General features: G+C 32.9%; 1 protein-coding gene across 1 annotated transcript in view; it reads right to left on the reverse strand.

Annotated features, from left to right (window-relative positions):
* The window catches only part of Prm (Paramyosin), a 121476-nt gene that overhangs the window by 69605 nt on the left and 29040 nt on the right, over positions 1-22831 (reverse strand). The window contains exons 3-4 of the mRNA XM_069833146.1: positions 8491-8577; positions 7130-7296 (exon numbers count right to left, since the gene is read on the reverse strand). Coding sequence (XP_069689247.1) covers positions 7130-7296; positions 8491-8577 — 254 coding nt within the window. The remainder of the gene's footprint in view (positions 1-7129; positions 7297-8490; positions 8578-22831) is intronic.

Raw genomic sequence — 22831 nt, forward strand, 5'->3', positions numbered from 1 at the left:
ATAGCTGTATAGATTTAATTTTGTGCTATGCAGTAAGGAAGAAAACTCCTTTAAAATTCTATAGGCTAAAGTGGTAGCAGCTTCAGAGCTTCTGTATGACTCTGGATTCTGCACAGAAATACAAGAGAATGTACAAGGAAGAGGTGGCAAATGTGAGATTCTTGAATACATTTTTAAGTAGAAAGTCGAATAAAGGAATGAAAGCGGAATTACTTGGGGATAAAATAAAGCAATATCGACAAAATTAGAGATCATAAATATAGCGACGAAGCGATGGATTGTACAGCAGTGGCAAAAAAAACCGGACCGACCCTTGTAGCTGATTTCAGAGTCACAGATTCAAATTTTGCTAGTCACAAAACACATCCATCTTGTATAATTGATTGTAACAATGAAATTTACTGCATTTGTTTGATTCTTATCGTCTTTAGTTTCTTTCAGTGCCTCAAACTTACAGACGAAAAAACTTTGAGAGTTTTATTTTCATCTGGCATCAATATTACATTTCTACCTATATTCGGCAAAGATAACTGCGTATTTTTACATTAAATAGCAGTACATACCTCTGGCTTCACTATCCATTTTGAAATTACCACAGTTTGACACAATACACAGCAAAGGATTCTTTTGTAGGCTATCAGCTACAAGGGTCGGTCCGGTTTTTTTTTGCCACTACTGTACAATTCCACGAGACCGTTATTGTAGTGATGATGAGATTCAATTAACCAACAGCAAAACTATTTAATTTTTGTGTTGTATACAATGGATGGTATATTTACATGGTAAATGGTTTAGTATTTGTTTTGTAACATGAAAAAGCAGAATGAATTTATTTATCACGTCACGATTAAACTGTTTCTTACATTAAAAATACGTACATTCAATAATAATTGATTGTCAGAACAGATACATCTATGTTTGAAAATCTATTTACGCATAAATCGAACTTAGGAGTTTCATTGTCAAAACAAAATCAATGGAACTTGTAAACATTTATATGGTTAAGTACTCTTTGTCCCTTGTGGCAGCTCACGAATGGTGAGAAGATTTCTAAATTATATTAAAACTATCTCTTGAGTGTCTTAATCACAGTCATTCATAGCATATACTTTAGGCCTATAAATATCTATAGATAGTTAGATAGATTGATACTTTATTAATGCTGAAGACATTACAAATAATGCATAGCAACATCAATAATAAAAAAACCATTAAACATTAAAATTACAAAATTCATAAAGACTATGAAAGGATTTAAAATCAAACATGTCTTGAGCTTACTTTTAAAAACACTAATGGGTAATTCCCTTACATGAATAGATAAACTATTAAAATTTTAACTAATACTGTCTCAAAACTATTTTGAGTAATGTTGAATTTGTTTTCGTTAAGATAAATATTTGAACAATTTCGTGTTGGATAATTATGTATTATTCACACGTAAAAGTTCTATGTTTTCCCATAGTGCTTGTCATTTCTCTTCTTACATTGTCTGTAAGAATGGTTGTAATGTGAAGGTATTGAGATATGTTTTAATTAAGGTTAACGTTATCATGATCTCTGATTTTTCAGTTTCTTAAAATATTTTTTGTTTTTCTCAGATTCTTGAGACTCAGATTAACACGAATGTGGCACCTAAAGAATTTCTCTTTGTTTTTATATCTTGTCAACCCATCTGACATTTTAGACTTTTAAATTATATAAATTTGAGTCCTTAAGGGTGTGAACAGTGTTGACCGTTCAGAATAATATTTAAACAAATATTAAAAAAATATATACTTATGGTCTTGCCAAGCTGACACTCTCTATGACTCTCTAGCAACAAATGATGATGTCTCGTCCGATACAGTTGAAAAAATAGAACATCTTGAGTAATTTACATTAAAATTAATATAATATTTTGCTTTATGCAGTGAAATAAACTGTTGGATAAAAAACTATTCTTGGTGATAGAAAGTGATTTCCCTTCAAAGAGAACAATTAGAATTTTCTCTTGATTCGAGATTAAGAACCATATTTCCTACAAGTGGAAATTTTTGTTGCATACAGGGCCATGCATCTCGATGTTTCCACAATACAAGACTTACTTACATTTTGCATTAACATACTTGTGTATATTTATGCTCCAGTCTTCTTGAAGAACAATTATTACAATAACTTTAATGTTAAGCCAGACTTGCTACTTAAAAGTATTTAAAACTGAACCAGATTTCGCAAAACTGATAACTGCAAGGCAATATCAACGATCCCATTAACACTTTTACGGTAAAGTATAAAAAAATGTATTCATTTTTCACACAAAGACATGATATAATATGTAATATTTTCGGATTATATTCAAAAGCTATAACTAAAATTTAATATTGCTATTAATTTCTTAAGGATATTTAATTCACTACACTATGCAAATATTTATTGAGTAGAACATGTTTGGGGGCCTAAATTATGAAAAATGTTTCAGAAGATACTCCAAAAGGGAGTATGAGCGTAACAATGAAAAAGCTGGGAACCTCTGGCCTTGAGTGCTTAATTACTTTCACATTGAATAACGCTGCAATTATTCTTGTTGCAGATTGCAGTAAAACTGGTAATTTCTTACTTCATTACTATTATTATTATTATTATTATTATTATTATTATTATTATTATTATTATTATTATTATTGTGCAAGGTGGCTCTCGGTTACATACATATACATATCAAGAGTAAAATACTTCGGCAATTAAAATACATAAGCCATTACAACATAAAATATGAACCTCTTAACCAAAGTTCTTAAGTTTTACGTTACCTACTGTATGTCTGCAGTGTCTAGTATTCCTAGAGTGACAGGATTTTGGTTGGGAAGTTTGTTTATACAGTATTTATATGGTTATTCTTTGGAAACATATGTAGTAGAGATTACTAATGAGTTTGCCAATATTTTTACCTTACTTTATTATTATTATTATTATTATTATTATTATTATTATTATTATTATTATTATTGTTATTGTTGTCCTTCAAAACCACCGAAGAGATGGAGGGACCAGTTTCATTAGCCCAGAGATCGGAACAGATCATAGATGTACAATATTGGCAAAAAAAACCGAACCGACCCTTGTAGCTATTTCAGACCCATGTTCACTCCAGAGCACGATAGACTGGTAACTAAGACTTTCGTGGTTCGAATCCTGCCTGGGAAGGAAACTTTCTTTATTCCTTATTCAAATTTATTCCCAATACTTTTCGATTGCTGGTAAAATTCACGTTCTGAGAATAATAAGTTAGAACAATTTTTCCCTCAAAATTATTCAAATTAACTTTACAGGGAGTTATTCCTGAAAGCTTAATTTGAATATAAGTTAGTTAAGTAGTAAAATATCGCTGCAATCGAAAAGTATTGAAAGTAAATTTGAATAAGGAACAAAAGAAGTTTCCTTCCCAGGCAGTATTCGAACCACAAAAGTCTTAGTTACCAGTCTATCGTGCTCTGGAGTGAACAAGGCTCTGAAATCAGCTACAAGGGTCGGTCCTGTTTTTTTGTCACTACTGTACATACATTTCGTTTAATGAAATTGTCGCGAAAATATGAGGCGTTTCGTAAAAGAAGGGCGAACCCGCCAAATGTACCTTTAGAGATAATCGATGTTCAAAGTATTTTACCTGTAAACGAGATAAGGGCGAACCCGCCAAGGACACGTATGTAAATAATGATAATTATTTTGTGCACTGAAAAACGAATATCTTTACTGAAAATTGCAATTAAATGTCCAGTTTAATATTCCAACTTAATAGTGAATATAGATGGCATCATGAATTCATCAATATTATGGGAATAATTTGAAAACAGTATTTATTATTAGAAAAAGCAAAGGGCGTAGAATGAACTCAATAGTGGCAGACATTAACAACAATATAATAATAATAAAAATAATAATAATAATAATAATAATAATAACAATAATAATAGTAATAATAATAATAATAATAATAATAATAATAATAAAATGTATTTTTGATTACAAATTTCTTGTATGAAGTACAAATTCTTGATCTTAAAAAATCTAAGAAATGTTTTTTAGTAGGTTATTTTACGACGCTTTATCAACATCTTAGGTTATTTAGCGTCTGAATGAGATGAAGGTGGCAATGCCGGTGAAATGAGTCCGGGGTCCAGCACCGATAGTTACCCAGCATTTGCTCATATTGGGTTGAGGGAAAACCCAAAAAAAAACCTGAACCAGGTAACTTGAACCGACCGGAAATAGAACCCGGGTCACCTGGTTTCGCGGCCAGACGCGCTAACCGTTACTCCACAGGTGTGGACTCTATGAAATGTTAACAAGCTGTGTTGGTATCCTCTTCCTAGTTTCCAAAAATTAATTTTTCTCTAGCTATTAATAACCACTGCATGTTTAATTAAAGATGCTGGTACTCTTATAATGATAAAGATTAGTGCGCTTCAAACGCAGAGATCAGTTACTTCTTTTCCAAAGGAATTGTATGACTTCCGTCAAGGGTGCCGCCCCTGGTAAACGCGTGAGGTGGTGCATCGCCGGTATTCGGTTGCGACGGACGGCGCCACAAATAACCGCGGCCTTCTCATGTAATTTAGCGCCAGGATCGGGAACGACACTCGCTGCCGGCAGGCGGTGGATTCGGGCCAAGTAAGGTCGCGGCCCGCAGGTTGCCATGATCCTAGTCTAGTTTCATGGTCGCTCCGTGTGAAGTTCCACATAATTCATATTCCGGAAATAACCGCACTCCGCGGAAGTAAAATCTTCAGGTTTCGGGACGACTGTCCTCATTCACGTTGACTAGCTTTGTTTCCGGCATATGGCTGCCCTACCTTTTTCAAGTCCCTGAAATTGCGATTTCCAGCACTACACATGTTATAATTACGATAGCAGCCACGTTACATCTAGGCAAAACTGCTTAAATTCGGGAATTGAATATACTTTCAAATTAAAACACAAAAATGAGAAAGAGAAATAATGAAATATAGAGAAAGAAAACAGCGTAGTATACGTAATTGTATAAGACTCAAATACACACATTTATCACTCACATCACGGAATAGAACTGATGACTATTTCGTCACAAGTACTTTCCATTAATTGCGAATAAAATTTCATTAGTGTTAAGTTAAAATTAAAAAATACGAATGTTTAAATTAGCCGTGAAATTACAAAATCATAAGTTTATTAAATTATGAAGTCATAAACTTGAAAATTAAATTAAATTTTGTTAAAATTATTACCTCCTTTTTCGTGAGTTATTTTAGATCCCTTTGCTCAACGTTGTAATGCTATATCTATCTTATAATAATAGAATCAGACATTCTTTCTATACAGTTTAACAACTTTTCTCTTTTGACTTGTAATTTTGTGTTCACGATGTTATTTTCAGTTCTGATTTCATGATTGCGGTAGCGATATTTTTAGTCCGTTTTTTCAAGCATTGATGTTTGCTTTTGTATTGTAGTCGTATTACTTTACATTGCAAGACGAACTACTAGTGTATACAGTTGTAAAGAGGTTTCTTCCTGCCATTTTTATAACAGTTTTATTTTTATTTTCTTCTATTTATGTAACATTCTTTTTAAGTTTTGGTTTAAGCGATTAGACAAATACTCGTAAATAAGAAAATTGGATGAATAATTAAGTAACTGAATAAAAGAATGGATAAATACGAGTATATATGATTTAATAATTACATAAATGAATGAATAAATAGAAGGTTTGATAAATAAATGGAGGGATAAATTATTAAATATATAAATGTATGAATAAATAGGTGGATGAATAAGTGGAAGAACAAATAAGTAGATAAATAAATAATGAACAATTAAAAGATGAGTAAATAGACGGATAAATAAATAAGTGGATAAATGAATAGTTAAACAAATAAAGAGGTAGGTGGATATATAAGTAAATAGACGAATATGTGGGTGAATAAATAAGTGTACGAATAAGTAAATAAATAAATATGTGGATGAATAAAGGAATAGAAAAATAAGTAAATAGATATGTAAATGTAAAATAAGTAAATATGTGGACGAAGAATAAGTAAATAGGTAAATAAATAAGTGAACTAATAACTGTAGCCTATAGAAAAATAAATAAGTACATAAGTAAATAAGTGGACGAATAAGTAACAACATGAATAAAAAAAGAGGCAGAAGAATGAGTAGCGAATAAATAAATATGAGTAAATATGTGGATGAATAAAGGAGTAGAAAAGTAAGTAAATGGGTGAATGAGTAAATATATGGAAGAATAAGTAAATAGATAAATAAATAAGTGAACGAATAAGTCCATGGAAAAACAAATAAGTACATAAGTAAATAAGTGGACGAATAAACAAAAATATGTGTAAGTAGGTGGATGAATGAGTAGCGAATAAATAAATGTATGAGTAAATAGGTGGATGACTAGATAAGTGGGCAAATAAAGAATTATATAAATAAATAGGTGAGTGAATAAATAAGTGGACGAATAAATAAGTATTCACCCATTCATAGTTTTCTGCGCAAGGGCAAGTCTTTCACTACAAACTCAGAATTTTCCAATATTTCCTACTTTCTGCCTTCCTCTTAGTCTCTGAATATGATCCATATATCTTAATGTCTTCTATTATCTGATATCTTCTTTTGCTCCTAACTTTTCTCCCGTTTATCATTCCTTTCAGTGCATCCTTAAGTAGGCAGTTTCAAAATAATTATATGGATGAATAAATAAGTGGACGAATAAGTAAATAGACAAATAAATACCTTAATGAATAAAATTGAATTAATAAGTGCAAGTATATAAGTAAATAAATATGTAGATGAATAAATGAGTAGACTAATAATTAAATATATAAATAAATACGTGAATTAATAAATAAATATAAAGATGACTAAATAGATGCAAGAATTAATAATATAATTGAATAAACAAATAAGTATGTGAGTGAACAGGTGAATGAATAACTGAGTGGACAAATATATTAGTAGGAGAATAAGTAAATAAATTGATAAGTAGGTAAATGGATAAGCAAATATATGAAAACTGAAAAAGTAAATTAATAATGCATTTTAATCAAGTCGTGTTAGAAGCATATAAACTCCTGAATGATATCCTTGAAAGGAAGGCGTTTACCTACCTGGCTCTGGACTTGGCAAGCTGGTCGATTTGGTCCTGGAAGTCGATTACAATCTCCTGATGCTTCTTGCGCAGAAGATTCGCTGTCTCCTCAGATTCGAGGTGGACATCTTCCAGCAACTTGCGGAGCTTGGCCAGTTCAGTGTCGCGCTTCCTGTTGATTTCGAACTGCAGTGCACCAACGTCAAAATAGAAATTAGGTTTCCAAGAAGCGACATGAATACGTTCAACACCGCTGCTGCCTGAACCTGGTTGCTTGGCAACCAGAAGGTCATAATTTATTTTATCTTAGTACAAAGAAATTCGGTATATTTTTCCAGAAGAAAAAGGATATTCAAAATTGGGGCGAACTTGATCTTTGTGATACTTTTGAAGTATTTTCATAAAAAGGACGTCTGATTTGTTTAGTCAGGGTAAGATATTTATCATTTAAAATTTGTCAATAGAAAACCGGTACCCTGTGATATTGTCACCATCGTGATGTACAATAATCTTCGACTTGGCGTATAAAACAAATTTTGAGATTTAGCTTATCATTTTAACTATACTGGGATATTTTTATTTTTCCGGCCATGTAATTTTTTGAGCTGATACTTAGGCTATACTGTATTTGTCATGTTATTGCCAGTTACCTTTCTGTTGCTCTTTTGAAAAGTGTTAGTAGCGGAAATTTCGTAATATAAATATACAGATTTCTATGGACAAGTTAATATAATACTTTGTAAAATGCGGTTTAATAGACTGTACAAAAATTAAGAACTGAAATTCTATCAGGAAAATTATTATTTTAAAAACGTGTTGAGGAGGATTGAGTGGACCATTACAATATGAATAAGTTGAACTATAGTTTTTAGCGGAGGAAAATTGTTTATTCCACATAAGTATATCTTCCATATTTTTTTGTAAATTACCGTTTATTTGGTAAGAATATATTAATGCAAAAGTAGCATATCGCTACTGGTATTAGATATCTTTACTTTTATATTGATTCAAACATTTTATACCTTATATCTGGAAAATCTTAGTAGCATATTGTCAACACATACCAACATTTACATACAACATTTGGGGAGTTCTAAATAGGGAAGAAAATAATGTTGGATTATTTAATAAAGGTATAGCTTGAACTGTCTTCATTATTCGTGAATAATATTTAAAAACTCACAACGTTTCGGGAGAAGTTGGTTTCTTCGTCTTCAGGAGATAAAAGATTCGAAAATAATTCTACAAAAATTCAGAACTGAAATTATATCAGGATAGTGACCGTTATATATTTCCTGCAAATTAATGTGAAACTTTCTAAAAATTGGACATGTAAATTACTTCTTTGAACACATAACTCAATTGAAAAGTTGCATGTACCTGGCTTTCGGCACCGCCTTCAGCTTCCTCAAGACGTTCCGTCAGCTGGATCACCTGAACACTCAGGTCTGCCTTCTCCCGCTCAATCTGTAAGAGCACAACAAGACTCATTAACGTACAAGTAGAGAACAACTATTAGGCATACCACATGGAAATGAATATAAATGACTTTCACGTCTAAAAAGTGAAGATGTCTATATGCTCAATACTGAGACGATAGAAGACAGAATAGTTGGCCTCAACACTAGAAAGAGGCGATGCTCTTCACGTTTTCAAATGATGCTTTTCACATTAAAGTACCACAAATCAATACCGGATGATTACAAAAGAATTAAACAACTTGAAGTTACAGGACCAAAACTGTTCAAGCTATCGAAAAAATCTCATGTTATTGTGAAGTACATGAATTCTTAGACATCAGTGTCATTTCTAGGTGTCTAAACATAATTTTTTATTTTAACGTAAAACCTGCGAAGTTGGTCCTTTGCAATGATCTCCAATATTGCGGATGGCCAAGTATTACGAGTAATCCTCCTCTGTGACCCAAACGATAGCATTTGTAGCTACAAACTCAAAAAGACTCGGGCTCGATTCTCGTAGAGATGAATATTTATTTACTTTCTACAGGGACTTAGAAAGTGAGTTGAATCTGTAAGTTAGAGCGGGAGACTACGGACAGATGGGCAAATCTTGGGTTCAATTCCAGGCGAAGACGGGATATTTTCATCTTTTCATAACTACCAGAACGACTCCGAGATCCGTTGTTCTCTAAAACGGAGTACTGACTCTTTCTAGAGAGTAAAAGGCAACAGAAGCTTGGTTTCGTCCCTAAGAAGCATGAGAGTTCCACCCCCTGCTTTCTGTACACCTCAGTGACGCATATACGGACACTCATCGTCTACCACAGGAACTGGGCGCGTGTTCCTTCTCTCGTAAACTTGTTCTATGTTCTCTAAATAGGTCCCTGCCTTGCGCATTGATACTTGTGAATGTGTAATCATAATGTTCATACGATGTACATGTGTCCGTATGTATGTAGGGGAGACTCGGCTAATTCCGCAATATTAAGAAGTAAATCTATCATATTTTTATGCTCGACCATGCCGAAATGTAGTAATTATGCACCTGGTAGTAGCCCTTTAATGCACCTCATTAAAGTACACCTATTCATTATAATTCAGTTGTTCAGCCAATGACAAATCAGCTTTGTACCGTTATAAACCTGTCAGTATCGATTATTCTCGGATATACAATCGAAAGACAATTAGCGAAAAGTCACGGAGGCTGGAAATCCAATACTGTCGCAGAAGATTATGTTCTGTTACTATAGTAATTAGCGTTAATTGTAAATAATATTCAAATAATTCAATTTGTCATCTCGTTTTTCAATTCTAAATCAATTTCCAGGTTATATCAAGACTAATGTTCTCTAGGTTATATCAAGGTCAATAATATTCTTGCCTCGGAAAAAAATCAATACTTTCGCGTCTGCGCACATCTCACAATTCAGGTCAGTTCCGTTCGTCAGTTACATAACCATAACATGAAAACTTATGAATAATTTCAAGTTAGAAATATGGTCGAGCATAAAAAGTCGTATGAAACTTGCCTATAATGGTAATTAAGACGCTCGTATGAAAATTATGAAACTCGCTTGCTCTCGTTTCATAAACAAACATACTCGCGTCTTAATTACTGCTATTATAGGCTCGTTGCATAATGTACTATTATCAAAATGTTTATTGAAAAATATTATCAAGGTATGTAGATATGGACGAAACCTTTCATTACCAAATGAGATAAAGAGAACTATTAAAATGCAAATATATTTAGTTGTACATACATTAGAGTTGAAAAAGAACAACTCGGGTAATTCCGCAACAGTACGGATAAATCCGCAATAGGACTTGGCTAATTCCGCAGTCGAAAATAATTATGAAATACATTATGAAATAAACATAAAAGGAGCAATATATATATATGTAAGAATGCTCACTTTCTTCACAACTGTGTAGTAAAACACGAAAAACAGCCAACTTTCGATGTTTCATTGTATTGCCGACAGCGGTGTCGACCAATATCCTTGATTTTTGTCTATAGCACTGCAGAGGACATGCCTCCTGTTGACAGCCTCTCAAAACTTACGTTCACGCTATTGTAAAGCCGCAGTAAAATCATATATGTACTACTGCGGAATTACCCGTACTGCGGAATTAGCCGAGTTTCCCCTATGTATGTATGTATGTATGTATTGTTTGTATATGTGTGTGTGACTATGTATGTATGTATGTTTTAGTAGGTTATTTTACGACGCTGTATCAACATCTCAGGTTATTTAGCATTTTAATGAAGTGAAGGTGATAATTCCGGTGAAATGAGTCCGTGTCCAGCACCGGTAGTTACCCAGCATTTGCTCTTAATGGGTTGAGGGAAAACCCCGGAAAAAACCTCAACCAAAGTAACTTGCCCCGACCAAGATTCGAACCCGGGCCACCTGGTTTGCATGTGTATGTATACGTATGTACGTATGTCTATATTATATGCGTGTATGTGTTCTATTAATTCATAACTGATGTAATTTATTATCGTCATCTGCTTCCTGAATGATGGCTATCACCCATAGCATACTCAAGTACATTTTTTTCCTTATGTTAAAGTATGCGCCCAATGAACTACGTAAGATAAGTTGGATTCGCTGGGTCATGGGGCAACTGGGCCATATCCTGACAAAATTTTTACTGTGCACATGGGGTAATTTGTGTGTACTTTTTGACAACACTCTCCATTTTGAGGTCTGAAACAACAAACGTGTTATTTATTTCCTTATTTGCAGATGATTGTTTAATGACGAGAAGCGCTAATTTAGCTACTCTTTTCACATCTTTCACTTATAGCTCTGATACATTAAGAAAATCATTCTAAAATTATGGGAATTGGAGGAATTGGTAAATTAGCAACAAATCTGTTAAACCATAAAAAATCAAATACAAGCATGCCTACACAGAGAAAGAAAGGGAGTAGCTCAGTTACTCCAAAATTCTGTGGAACTGAGCCACCGAAATATTTAAGGGCAGTTATGACTAAATTTTTCAAATTCTACATTTTTCAACCGACTTTTTAATGATATTTTGGGAACACCCTCTCGCCATACTCATACTATGCTGCACCAAGTTTCAATTGTGTAGGCACTTAATTCTCAAGATATTGCAAATTACTCGTACAAATACTGCCCTTGATAACTCCCTTGCACGGTAGTTTTCATCTGATAAACTTGATTTTTTTAAATACACTCGAAGCACGTGGAAACTAGAATCACTTTGGATTTTTATGTGTGGTGGATATTGTAGGAAATAAAGTTTTTTATATTTAGGCTAACTTTTATTATTAAAAAAATATTATTTACCTAATTAGAAGCTCAAAAGTTATATAAAAATCACTATACATGAAAATACAACCTGAATTTCGTTTCTTGTACATATTAAAATATACTCACAAAGTTTCAATCCATTGTAACAAATATTATTCTGCAAGGAACATTTTAAACACAGAAAAATGCCGACAATTTAAAAAGCGAGTAAACACCGTGGTCTGGATCTTTAAATACAATTCGCATTTCTTTAAAAAAAAGTCCGTTTGTGGTTTAAAATTGGCGAAACACATAATGTGGTAACTAGAGACCGGATTTTTTTTTATTTCAACACGAAACATGAAATAATTAATTACGATGTTCAAAACTATCTTCCACCGATCAAATGATGTGGTTTTGACTTCCCTTTTTCCCTTTTTTAGTCCATGTTCCATTTTTCATTTTTCCCTTTTTTTTAAATATCTCTTATTTTTGTCCTTTTTTGACAGATATCGCAAACATTTAGATAATTTTCCTATATTTTTTCCGATAGGCCTATAACTTCCTGAGCAAGCGGAAATAAATATCGTTCTTCTTCTGATTCCAGACATTGAAAAATTAGTAAAGTGTGCTGATTTATAGTTCGGGATAAAAAGAAAATTTTCACCTCTGGTTTCAGTTGATGTTGAGCGGTCATTTTCTGTTTATAAAGACATTGTGCATTCAAAGAGGCAGAATCATATTGAAACATATTGAAATGTTGAATGTGATCAAATACAACACTTTCCTTATGTTGTGAAGCGATAAATAAATGCTTGTGTGTGCTATGTGTATCCATGAATGTGAAGTGTGTTTTCAATTAAAATAGAACCTTTTTGAGGGAGTAATATAGGCCTAGACCTTTTTGAAGTCCCTTTTTGACTATATCACATACAACACTTTCCTTATATTGTGAAGAGATAAATGTGAGATTATGTGTGCCATGTATATCCATGAATGTGTTGAAGTGTGTTTTGGGGAGTAATATAGTCCTTTTTCAAGTTATTTTTTTTTGGCTATAACTTTCCCTTTTTTTTTTTTTTTTGTCCTTTTTTGATGAAAAATGTTCCCCTTAAAATCCGGTCTCTAGTGGTAACATTATCTGAAAGAGGGAGAATTGTACCTTTTTTCTTATAAAATCATATTTTTGCCAAAATCTGTCAAATTACACTCATAACTCTCGTTAAAGAATAAAGCGAAGAGTTAACAAGTGTTATTATTTAAAATATCCAAGAGGACATTTGAAAGATAACTGTTTATTGAGGTTATCAAGCTACACAATATTACAACCATTTCAATTTAAACCAGATAGGAAAGTATATTTAGAAGATTTGTGTCTGGAAGTGTAAGAATGTGGCTCACTTAGCCCCACCTATCTTACTACAGTATGTTAACTAGACTATTATTGTATCGCGATGTTGTTGCTATACAAGACAATCCCTTCTCCGTGCTCTAATATTCAAACCCGTGTTTTTGTTACTGTGCACTTGTCATTCCGCAAAATTTGTTAGGAATATCATCCACTCTGTACTTCGTGTCTGAACTAACTCTGCTATGCGGCCATTCTTATTGCTGGGCAAAGAGAAGAGCCGCCAAACTGCTTGAGGACGTGAGCCCCGTCTCCATTCCACACTCATTGTCCTAGGTGTGGCCTTGTTCAAATTGGCAGCAAGATTCGGACTGTGACGTCACGAGGAAGTCCTCACGTGTGTGCATTGTTTTGTTCTGCCCCATTCCCGAGCCGCCTGCCAAATGAGACGGAGCCATGGAGCTCGCCCGTCTGCGCGAGCTCTGTCCAAAGCATCCCCTGATCGAATTCCGGGGTCTGCATTGCTTAAAGACGTTCAAGTTGATGGGTCTCGACCTCTCGTTGAGTGCTTTAAAAATGTGTTTGTATCTAAGTTAAGTTCACTAGGTAAGCCAACTGGTTTAAAGATTTGCTCCCATTACAAGGAGTGTAGTATATTATTTTGTTTTATTGAGGAATTACTTGTCAATAAGTTTATTACGTACAATATATTTAACTTTATTTCAATCGGTAATTATGTATGGAATTATAGGATGGGGTAGCTCATTTAAATCCAATTTTAATCCACTTTATTTATTACAGAAGAAAATAATTAAAATATGTCTTCATAAACCTATTGATTTTCCATCTCAAAATTTGTTTTTAGACTTTAATGAACTTAACATTCGACAAATTTATTATATTGTATTAATAAAATTCATACATAAAATCGAAATAATTTTGAATTGTATTCTCATAGTTATGAAACAAAAGGTATGAATTCTTTAAGATTGTTTGAACCAAAATGCAACACTGTTACAGTATTTAATCATAGTAGTAATTTAGGCCCAAGAATATATAACAAATTTATATTTAAATATCATAATCTTGTCAATTCTAATAGTTCTAGTATTAAATTTAAAAAGTTATGTATGGCTTTTATAAAAATTGAAAAATTGTAAATTTAAATTTATATACTATAATTGCATAGTAGACATAAGACAAATTGTATTGTATAATTCTTAATTTCAATTCAGGAGTCCGCCCCTGAGCACGAGTTCTACTCTTTCAGGGGCGAGCAAAAGTTTTTCTGTATATATTATATTTTATGTTACAATTATTAGCAAAATAATAAATAAATAATATACTGTATTTTATTCGTTCTCTGCTATTAAATCAAACTCTCAGTATCGTCCTCGGAAGTAAAAATTCACCACCGTGTAATGATCCTGCAGACAAAATAATGATTATGGACAATATCGTAACATTCACATGTATTTCAATTGTTTTTAAGGATTTAGAATGTTGATTTTACTTTGATGCAGAACTTAAACAGCTCTCTCTGACTGAGGTAAAACAAACATTTAGAATAAACATTGTCTGTGGTGAAAAAATAGCAGAGGACTTGGAAACGATAATCTATTTAGCATATTATATATTCTAAAAGAGGAGTCATAAATAAATAGATAGATAAATAAATAAATATACAAGTAAATAAATAAATAAACAAATCTATACTAATAATAAATCTGTAGCCGAAATTTTTCTGGTAATTTTCGATTTTCCAAAAATAATTGGTCCTAGCATATATAATTAACCACCCTGAAACCGAAAATCGCTTTTTTGAAATTTTTGTTTGTATGTCTGTCTGTCTGTATGTTTGTTACCTTTTCACGCGATAATGGCTGAACGGATTTCGATGAAAATTGGAATATAAATTAAGTTTGTTGTAACTTAGATTATAGGCTATATGGCATTCAAAATACATTATTTAAAAGGGGGGTTATAAGGGGGCCTGAATTAAATAAATCGAAATATCTCGCTTATTATTGATTTATATGAAAAATGTTACATAACAAACATCTCTTTAAAAATCATTTCCGATAAGTTTTATTCTTTGCAAAATTTTGATAGGACTGATATTTAATGAGATAAATGAGTTTTAAAATTAAAATAACTGCCTCTAAGGCCGTGTAATGAAATAAACAAATGACTTCGTCTATAAGGGGCCTTGGTCAACAACAATCGAAAGCTATGAATCATAGCCTACAGAAAATTTTTCTGTGTTTGTATGAAGCAATATCGGAAGCTAAATTAACCGATTTGTACAATTAATTATTATTTCACCATTGGAAAGTGTAGTTTCTCTGTATGGACATAATGCTATAATGTTATTACAGTAACTTCTGAGTGAATTGAGGACAGGTAAGATTAAAATAGCTTCTTATGCACAGAAAACTTGATAGGCTATTCTGTGTATTCGTTTCCTGTATTTCTTAAAATAATGTTTATCTCAGAGAATTAACGAACAACGAGAGTGTATTGATTTAGTATGCAGTAATAATATGTTAGCTTAGCATTTCATTATTTTATAATCTAAATTTTAACTATGTTCAATTGAATCGAGTTAAAATACATAAAATACACATGCATTAAATGCAATGCAAAAAAATTGGGACTACCTCCGTGGTCTGTTGGTCAGCATGCTGGCTTCCAGATCAGGAGGTCCCGGGTTCGATTCCCGGGCTAGGCTCTCGGTGAATTTTTCTTGAAGAAGAGAAATTCCTAGAGTCTGGAAATTTGTATGATTGTGAGTGTGCCGGGTTAATATAAATTAACCAATCATCACAATATAAAAATACGTCAGGACTGTCGCTGGGCAGTAACCTGAACACACAATTCAGCGTCACATTGTTGACAAGTAACTCCATCTGTTAGCACAACCATAAAGCATCTCATAGATGCTATAGAGTTACCAACAACGAAGAAAAAAAAATTGGGTAATGAGCCAAGCAGATTATGTTGCCTTGTTGTAAAATAAAATTTGTTCCTCCTGAGATCCAAGAGCCCCATAACAAATTGAAAACTTACTTATCGGGGTACATCCGTTATCAACACACTTTTTATATAATATGATATAATATAATATAATATAATATAATATAATATAATATAATATAATATAATATAATATAATATAATATAATATAATATAATATAATATAATATAATATAATTTAAGTTATTTAAGTTATTTGAAGGGTTCAGAACCATAGTGGACCAAGCGCCATTTACTGAATACGTAGAAAACAAGAGTTAAAATTAAGTTATTACCATAATTCAATGGAAAGATATAACAAGTAAAATAAAGTATACACATTAAATGTAAATGATGTCAATGTTCATTGAACTATGGATGCATGTAATAAAAATTAAGAAACACGTTAAAGGAATTGTCATTGCACCAAATGAGTGCTCTCTGGACCAAAATGATTCCATTTTAATTATTTAAATATAATTTAAATTAAGTAACATATTAAACGATTTATCCTTCTATCAAACACGAATATTCCCTGGATCAAACGTCCTATTTTAATTATGTAATTACTTTATATTTATTTCTAACTGGTGCAGCGGAGCGCACGGGTACGGCTAGTAAATAAATAAATACATAAATAAACAAAAATAAATAAATAAATACATAAATAAATAAATAAACTCAATTATAAATTTCATATTCTATCATCATCATCCTTTTATCGTGTCCTTTCGGAAGGTCGATTCCAATTATGCCTCCATTCGTCTCTGTCTTCCCAAGCTTTTTTTCTGTTTATTTCATCCCACTTGTGTCCCTGTTCTTGTAAGTTCTTCCGAATTTGATCTATCCATCTTTCACGTGGTCTCCCCATTGGTCGTCTTCCATTCACTTTTAAATTGAATATTCTCTTTGGCAGCTTTTCTTTTTCCATTCTGTTAAGGTACCCAAACCACTGTAATCTCTTATTTTCTAATTGTGTTGTTAATTTTGCAACCTCCAGAGTTTCCTTGATAATATCGTTTCGTTTCCTATCTCTTTGTGTCTTCTGTACTCTTCTTCGTAGGGTTTTCATCTCTGAGGCTTGAATTCTACTCAGATCTTTTTTTGGTGTATGTCCAAGTTTCTGAAGCATATGTTAAAACTGCTAGAAACATATTTTATACATTTATAATATAAGGAATTCTAAAAGGATCCAATCGTCAATCCTACAAATTTATGGCAGTATCTATGTATACTTCTATTTTATAAACCTTTGAATTCTGGATCCTAATTAAAACAGATCAAATTGATACGATAGAAATAAGATTTTCTCAATGAAACGAGAAATAATTTATTTCAATGTCAACTTAACAATGAATACAATCATAAAATTGGTAAAACTCCTCGCGTAACAAGAAAAATAGTAATACTAACAAAGAATCAAACTTTTAAAAATTATTGTTAACTTCCAGGCAAAAATATAAGAAGCCGAAGGAAAATATGGCTTGAATAATTTGAACTGCTGAACTTTCATGACGTGATCGTAACATAACTAAAAGTTTTCATCCCTGTGGACATTGATTGGTGTTGACTTTCATCTCAGTTTCCAAATGTTTTGTTAACCTCTTCCCTTACTATATATTTTACCAATTTTGTGAAAAAAATAATCATATTATTTTATTTTTGTATAGAGGTCATTTAATATTACAGAATCACTGTACATCACTGATTTTCTTACAAACCTAAAAATCACTATGAAATAGACATACATTCATACCTGAATTATTATCCCGAGTTATCTCGTGCACCTTGATTCCAGCTCTGGTAGCTGTCCCACTTTGATTTTCTCCTTTACCAACTTATGTTTTTTATGGATTAATTTATGAGGTACAATGCCAGTGCTGTTATCAAGGCGTTAAATGTTGCTTGTCGTGTGATAGACTCGAAAGCAGGGTATTACGCACAGTGGCACATTGCATTCCGGACAGTAGCATCTGCTCTTGTGTCGAATTTGTTTGTATTTTGAGTCTCTCGCAATACTACACATGAAATCCTGTCTGGTTGGGTTGTTCTTCTTCAGAGTTCGTGGAATAACTTCTGGAAAATGTCTACCTGTAAGCCGAAGTGGGTTGGGCGATTGTCCTGGCCATCCTGCCTTGAGTGATAGAACATTCGGGATGTATTTTTCGAAAATCTTACGAATTACCACCATTCGACAGTCAAAGGGTGTCTTCCTGCCTTCAGATATCGTATACCAAACGTAGGAATCCCACCACCAGATGTAGCAATATCACTAACTTCTGTAGCCATCTAGTCAGGAAAAGGTTAATGAAATGATGGAAACGTATATATTCGGGATAATAATCCTTAGCAGCGAAAATGGGACTCACGCGAGTTAACTCGGGTTAATAAATTTTGACGGAAGTTAGGAACCCGAGTTAACTCGGGTTAATAAATTTTGACTGAAGTTAGGAACCCGAGTTAACTCAGGTTAATCAGGGAAGTGGTTAATAATTGAGAAGTTATTTTATGTGTGTGCGTGCTCTGCAACCAGATCGAAGAAAATGTAGACCTATACTTATCTAGATCCTGTGTGAAACAAAGTTTTTTTAGTTTGTAAATTTAATATTCGTCTTTCTAAAAATGAGAATCAAAGCTTAGCCTACTGTTCATCATTGGGTAGTTTGTACACCCAAAACCAGCAGACTCTGGTTCGCCTTCATTATGCGGCAACTTCTCCGACTCCGCTGTCTGGCGTACAGTCTAAACAAATCATTCAGGCGTAAGTTCTTTCCAGTGTTTGTAAAGTGACGATTATTTTCTGGACTCCGAGCTGAGATGTTAAGTACTGGTCCAGTAACTGCTCAAGGTTGAGTTCTCTAATTAGTACGCAAGGTTATTGGAAGGTGAAGCTATATTCTGCAGAGGCGAAACATTTAAATCGTTTTCGAGAGAGACGCTTAGTGAAATTCAATGTCCAAAGCGATAATTTTTTTCAACAACGTTTCAGGAATTAAGCAAATTAGAGCAAACTTTTTCACAATGTTTATGTATGACGGTGGTTGCGTGGTTTTAGGGCACAATGGATATGGTACTGCAATGTGTTGTAGATTATACTGGATAAGGAAGAATTAGTGACAAAAGAGTCGGGAACACTATCACTTTAAATATCAAAAATATAATTTTTATTAAGATTTATAATAGGTTAAATTCTGTGATGTTAAGTTTAGTATTTACACTAGTCTATGTAATATATCAAACAGAAAATATTTAACCTTCTTTTCCACTTTGACGAGTAAATTTTTCAAAAAAACTATTTGTCATTCGAATCATATTTACAGTTACATATTTTCTGTTAATAATAATAATAATAATAATAATAATAATAATAATAATAATAATAATAATAATTTTATTACTTGCATAATTGTTTCTACTTCTTGTTATTTGTATGTATCTATTTACACTGCAAGTGGGCAAACACCCGGTGGCAGTGGAAACTTAGATTACGCACAATAAAAATAATATACAATACAATTAAAATACACAATACAAATAATACACTATAATTACATTTATAATAACACATAAAATAACCTAATTAATAAGTGAACCTAATTTTCTATTACAAACCCCCCCCACACACACACACGCACGCACACACACACACACACACACACACACACACACATATATATATATATATATAGCCCTACATAAGTTTCACATTGATACTAATCTAATCTCATCTCACTCACTGCACTGGCACTATGACACATTTCACTGACACTATATAAAACATTTCACTGATACTATATAGAACACACTATAAATTATCACTGTTGAAACTGTTCACTGCCATTGTAAACCATAACATCACTGACTCACCACGCTTCACTGTTACAACAGTTCAAATAAGACAAACAATTACACCCTTATTCATACTTACAAACATAACTACATTAAACTGAACATTCATAGTCTAAGACCCTCTTAGAAGCTACTTTAAAATAAGTTACAATTCAAACCAAGGAAATAACTCGTCAGGCTAAGTAAATACATGCCATCTTAAGTACTTACATATCATCTTAAGTAATATAAATAACAGTTGCAGTATTTGGAAAAACACTGTACATCAAAGAGAACTTACTGTTGTCAGAAAAGGTTTCGGTAAAAGGAAGGCATCCCATTGTGTTGCTGTGAGAGTAATGCTTGCTACATGCAGTACAGGTGATGCTGTATTCACTTACACTCAACTTACTCACATAAGGGTATTCTCAATAGACTTTAATGATATTGAAAATAATACGTGGCAGAATAAAAATAGCTTTTCCATTGATAACAATATAAATAACCAACAGCTGCAATCGATTTGGAAGTCACGTTTGGTTTATGGTTATGTTAAAGAATGCGGCTCTCAAAAGCGGCATTCCAGCTATTCTGTCTGGCGTGATTCAGATGAGAGTGGGGTGCGGCCACTCTTTTATAAATACTTTTGGCAACTGGATCCTCCAGCAGCGGCTGTGTGCTTATTCATCCACAACTATCTCCTTTACGATGCAAAAACATTTAACACAGCAAGTCCCAATAATTTTTACATCTAGGAACACGTATTCAATTTACAGTGCTTGATCACTTAGTGAAAAATCTCAGGTTTAATTTCAGGGAGTGGCAAGAGGTTGAGTCTATATCAGATAATTCAGAATTGATCGATTTAAAAAAAGCAGTATTCCCTTGCGGTAGGCTTATTTGTAATATTGACATACGTTAGTGTAAGCTGACAAACGCTGGCTAAAGGCTGGTAAACAATTTCGATCTGTGACACCTTCATAAAAATACGGGTGTATTGCAATTGAACAATAAAGGGTAACATGGATCAGGATCACATGAAGCAAATGTTTTAGGAAAGAATACTGAAAGTTCAACCCTGACCATTTTTTCAAATTGCGTGTTTCTCGAACGCTAATCGTTCATGTTCAGTAATATTTAATATAACACTACGCTCACATATTACTTACCTATTGGTAGTAATAACGCGTTTTCCACTTTTGGTGGATCTTGATCTTTTCCCTCTGTATCTTTCAATCATTAACTGACATACATTAAGGGGTTAGGTACAGCTTACAGCAGTAAAAGTTTCGAAATATTCAACATTTTTCCTCCAGTACTGTATTTTGTACAATAATGAAAATTAGTATGTGTAAAACACTGTCCTTCTGCTATAAGAAAAAATATTTTTACGATAAAAATTATTTATGTTTTTTGTCAAAATTCTGTTCACTGTGCAGTGATGCGAAACCAGGTGGCCCGGGTTCGAATCCCGGTCGGGACAAGTTACCTAGTTGAGGTTTTCTCCGGGGTTTTCCCTCAACCCAATACGAGCAAATGCTGGGTAACTTTCGGTGCTGGACTCCGGACTCATTTCATCGGCGTCATCACCTTCATGTCATTCAGACGCTAAATAACCTAGATGTTGATACAACATCGTAAAATAACCCAATAAAATAAAAAAACATAAATACATTCCCATAACATTAAGTAACATTTGTTTCGAAAGAGCCATTAAGAAAACAAATACATGATATATTATTATAACAACGTAGGCTATATAAATAATAAGCAGGATATATTTAAGTATGTTTGTATGTATGTATGTATGTATGTATGTATGTATGTATGTATGTATGTATGTGTGTGTGTATGTATGTATGTATTCACACTGCAAATGGGTAAATAAATACAATTAATAATAAATTAATAATAATAATAATAATTAATACTAAAATAAGAAATAATAATAACTATAGTATAAGTCTCCTTCAGTTATAAAAATCAATGGTTACGTGTTCAGGTGAAAATAAATTACTCATTAAGTTCAGAATAAACGGAAAGTCTGTAGGAAAAATTTTATTTAAACTGGTATAATTTTTTTTTAGATAACGATTTAGAGTAACACAGAAAATTACAATTTTAAATTTAAACACCAGCGAGAACTCAATAATCACGAATAGACATGAAACATGAGATATGATTTAAGAGGAATTCGATCAACAACGACAACAATAATACAAAAGTAGATAAACATGATAGCATTAGGATCTGCCTTCGAGCTTGATTCTAGATATCTTTCTTACTAACGTAAGTGTTAGTGAACTCGGTTTCCTTGAAAAATAGGTTTCGTCCTCGTTTCTGTTTGTGTCTCGAATATGAGTCAACAACACAGTGCAGAAATGAAATACTTGGACGGAGGCTAAAGTATTAGCTGTCTCAAGGACAAAAATAATCTTCTATTTTCATTTGCACCACGTACTTCATGACCTCTAGTAACACCTCTGGTTGGGATGAGTAGAGGGGGAACGTGTTCAGCGATGTCGTTCTGAACGTGACTTCCGAGATGCAGCAAGGATTATAACCACACAGCGGATTTTCGGTCCCTACACAGCGACAAGACGTCATGTCCCTTGGCGTATGGAGGAAGTGTAGCAATGAGTTCAGTGAAATCCCTGCAATTGGTGTAAACCTAACGTTCACTATAGGGACCGAAAATCCGCTGTCTGATTATAACTCTGCATGGAAACTGGATCAAAGATTTGGAACTCGCCATGGGTTTCTCTCCGCTGTTATTTTGCTATGCTGGACATAGACCGACGTT

The sequence above is a fragment of the Periplaneta americana genome, chromosome 1 (genome assembly GCF_040183065.1).
Source record: "Periplaneta americana isolate PAMFEO1 chromosome 1, P.americana_PAMFEO1_priV1, whole genome shotgun sequence".
NCBI lineage: Eukaryota > Metazoa > Arthropoda > Insecta > Blattodea > Blattidae > Periplaneta > Periplaneta americana.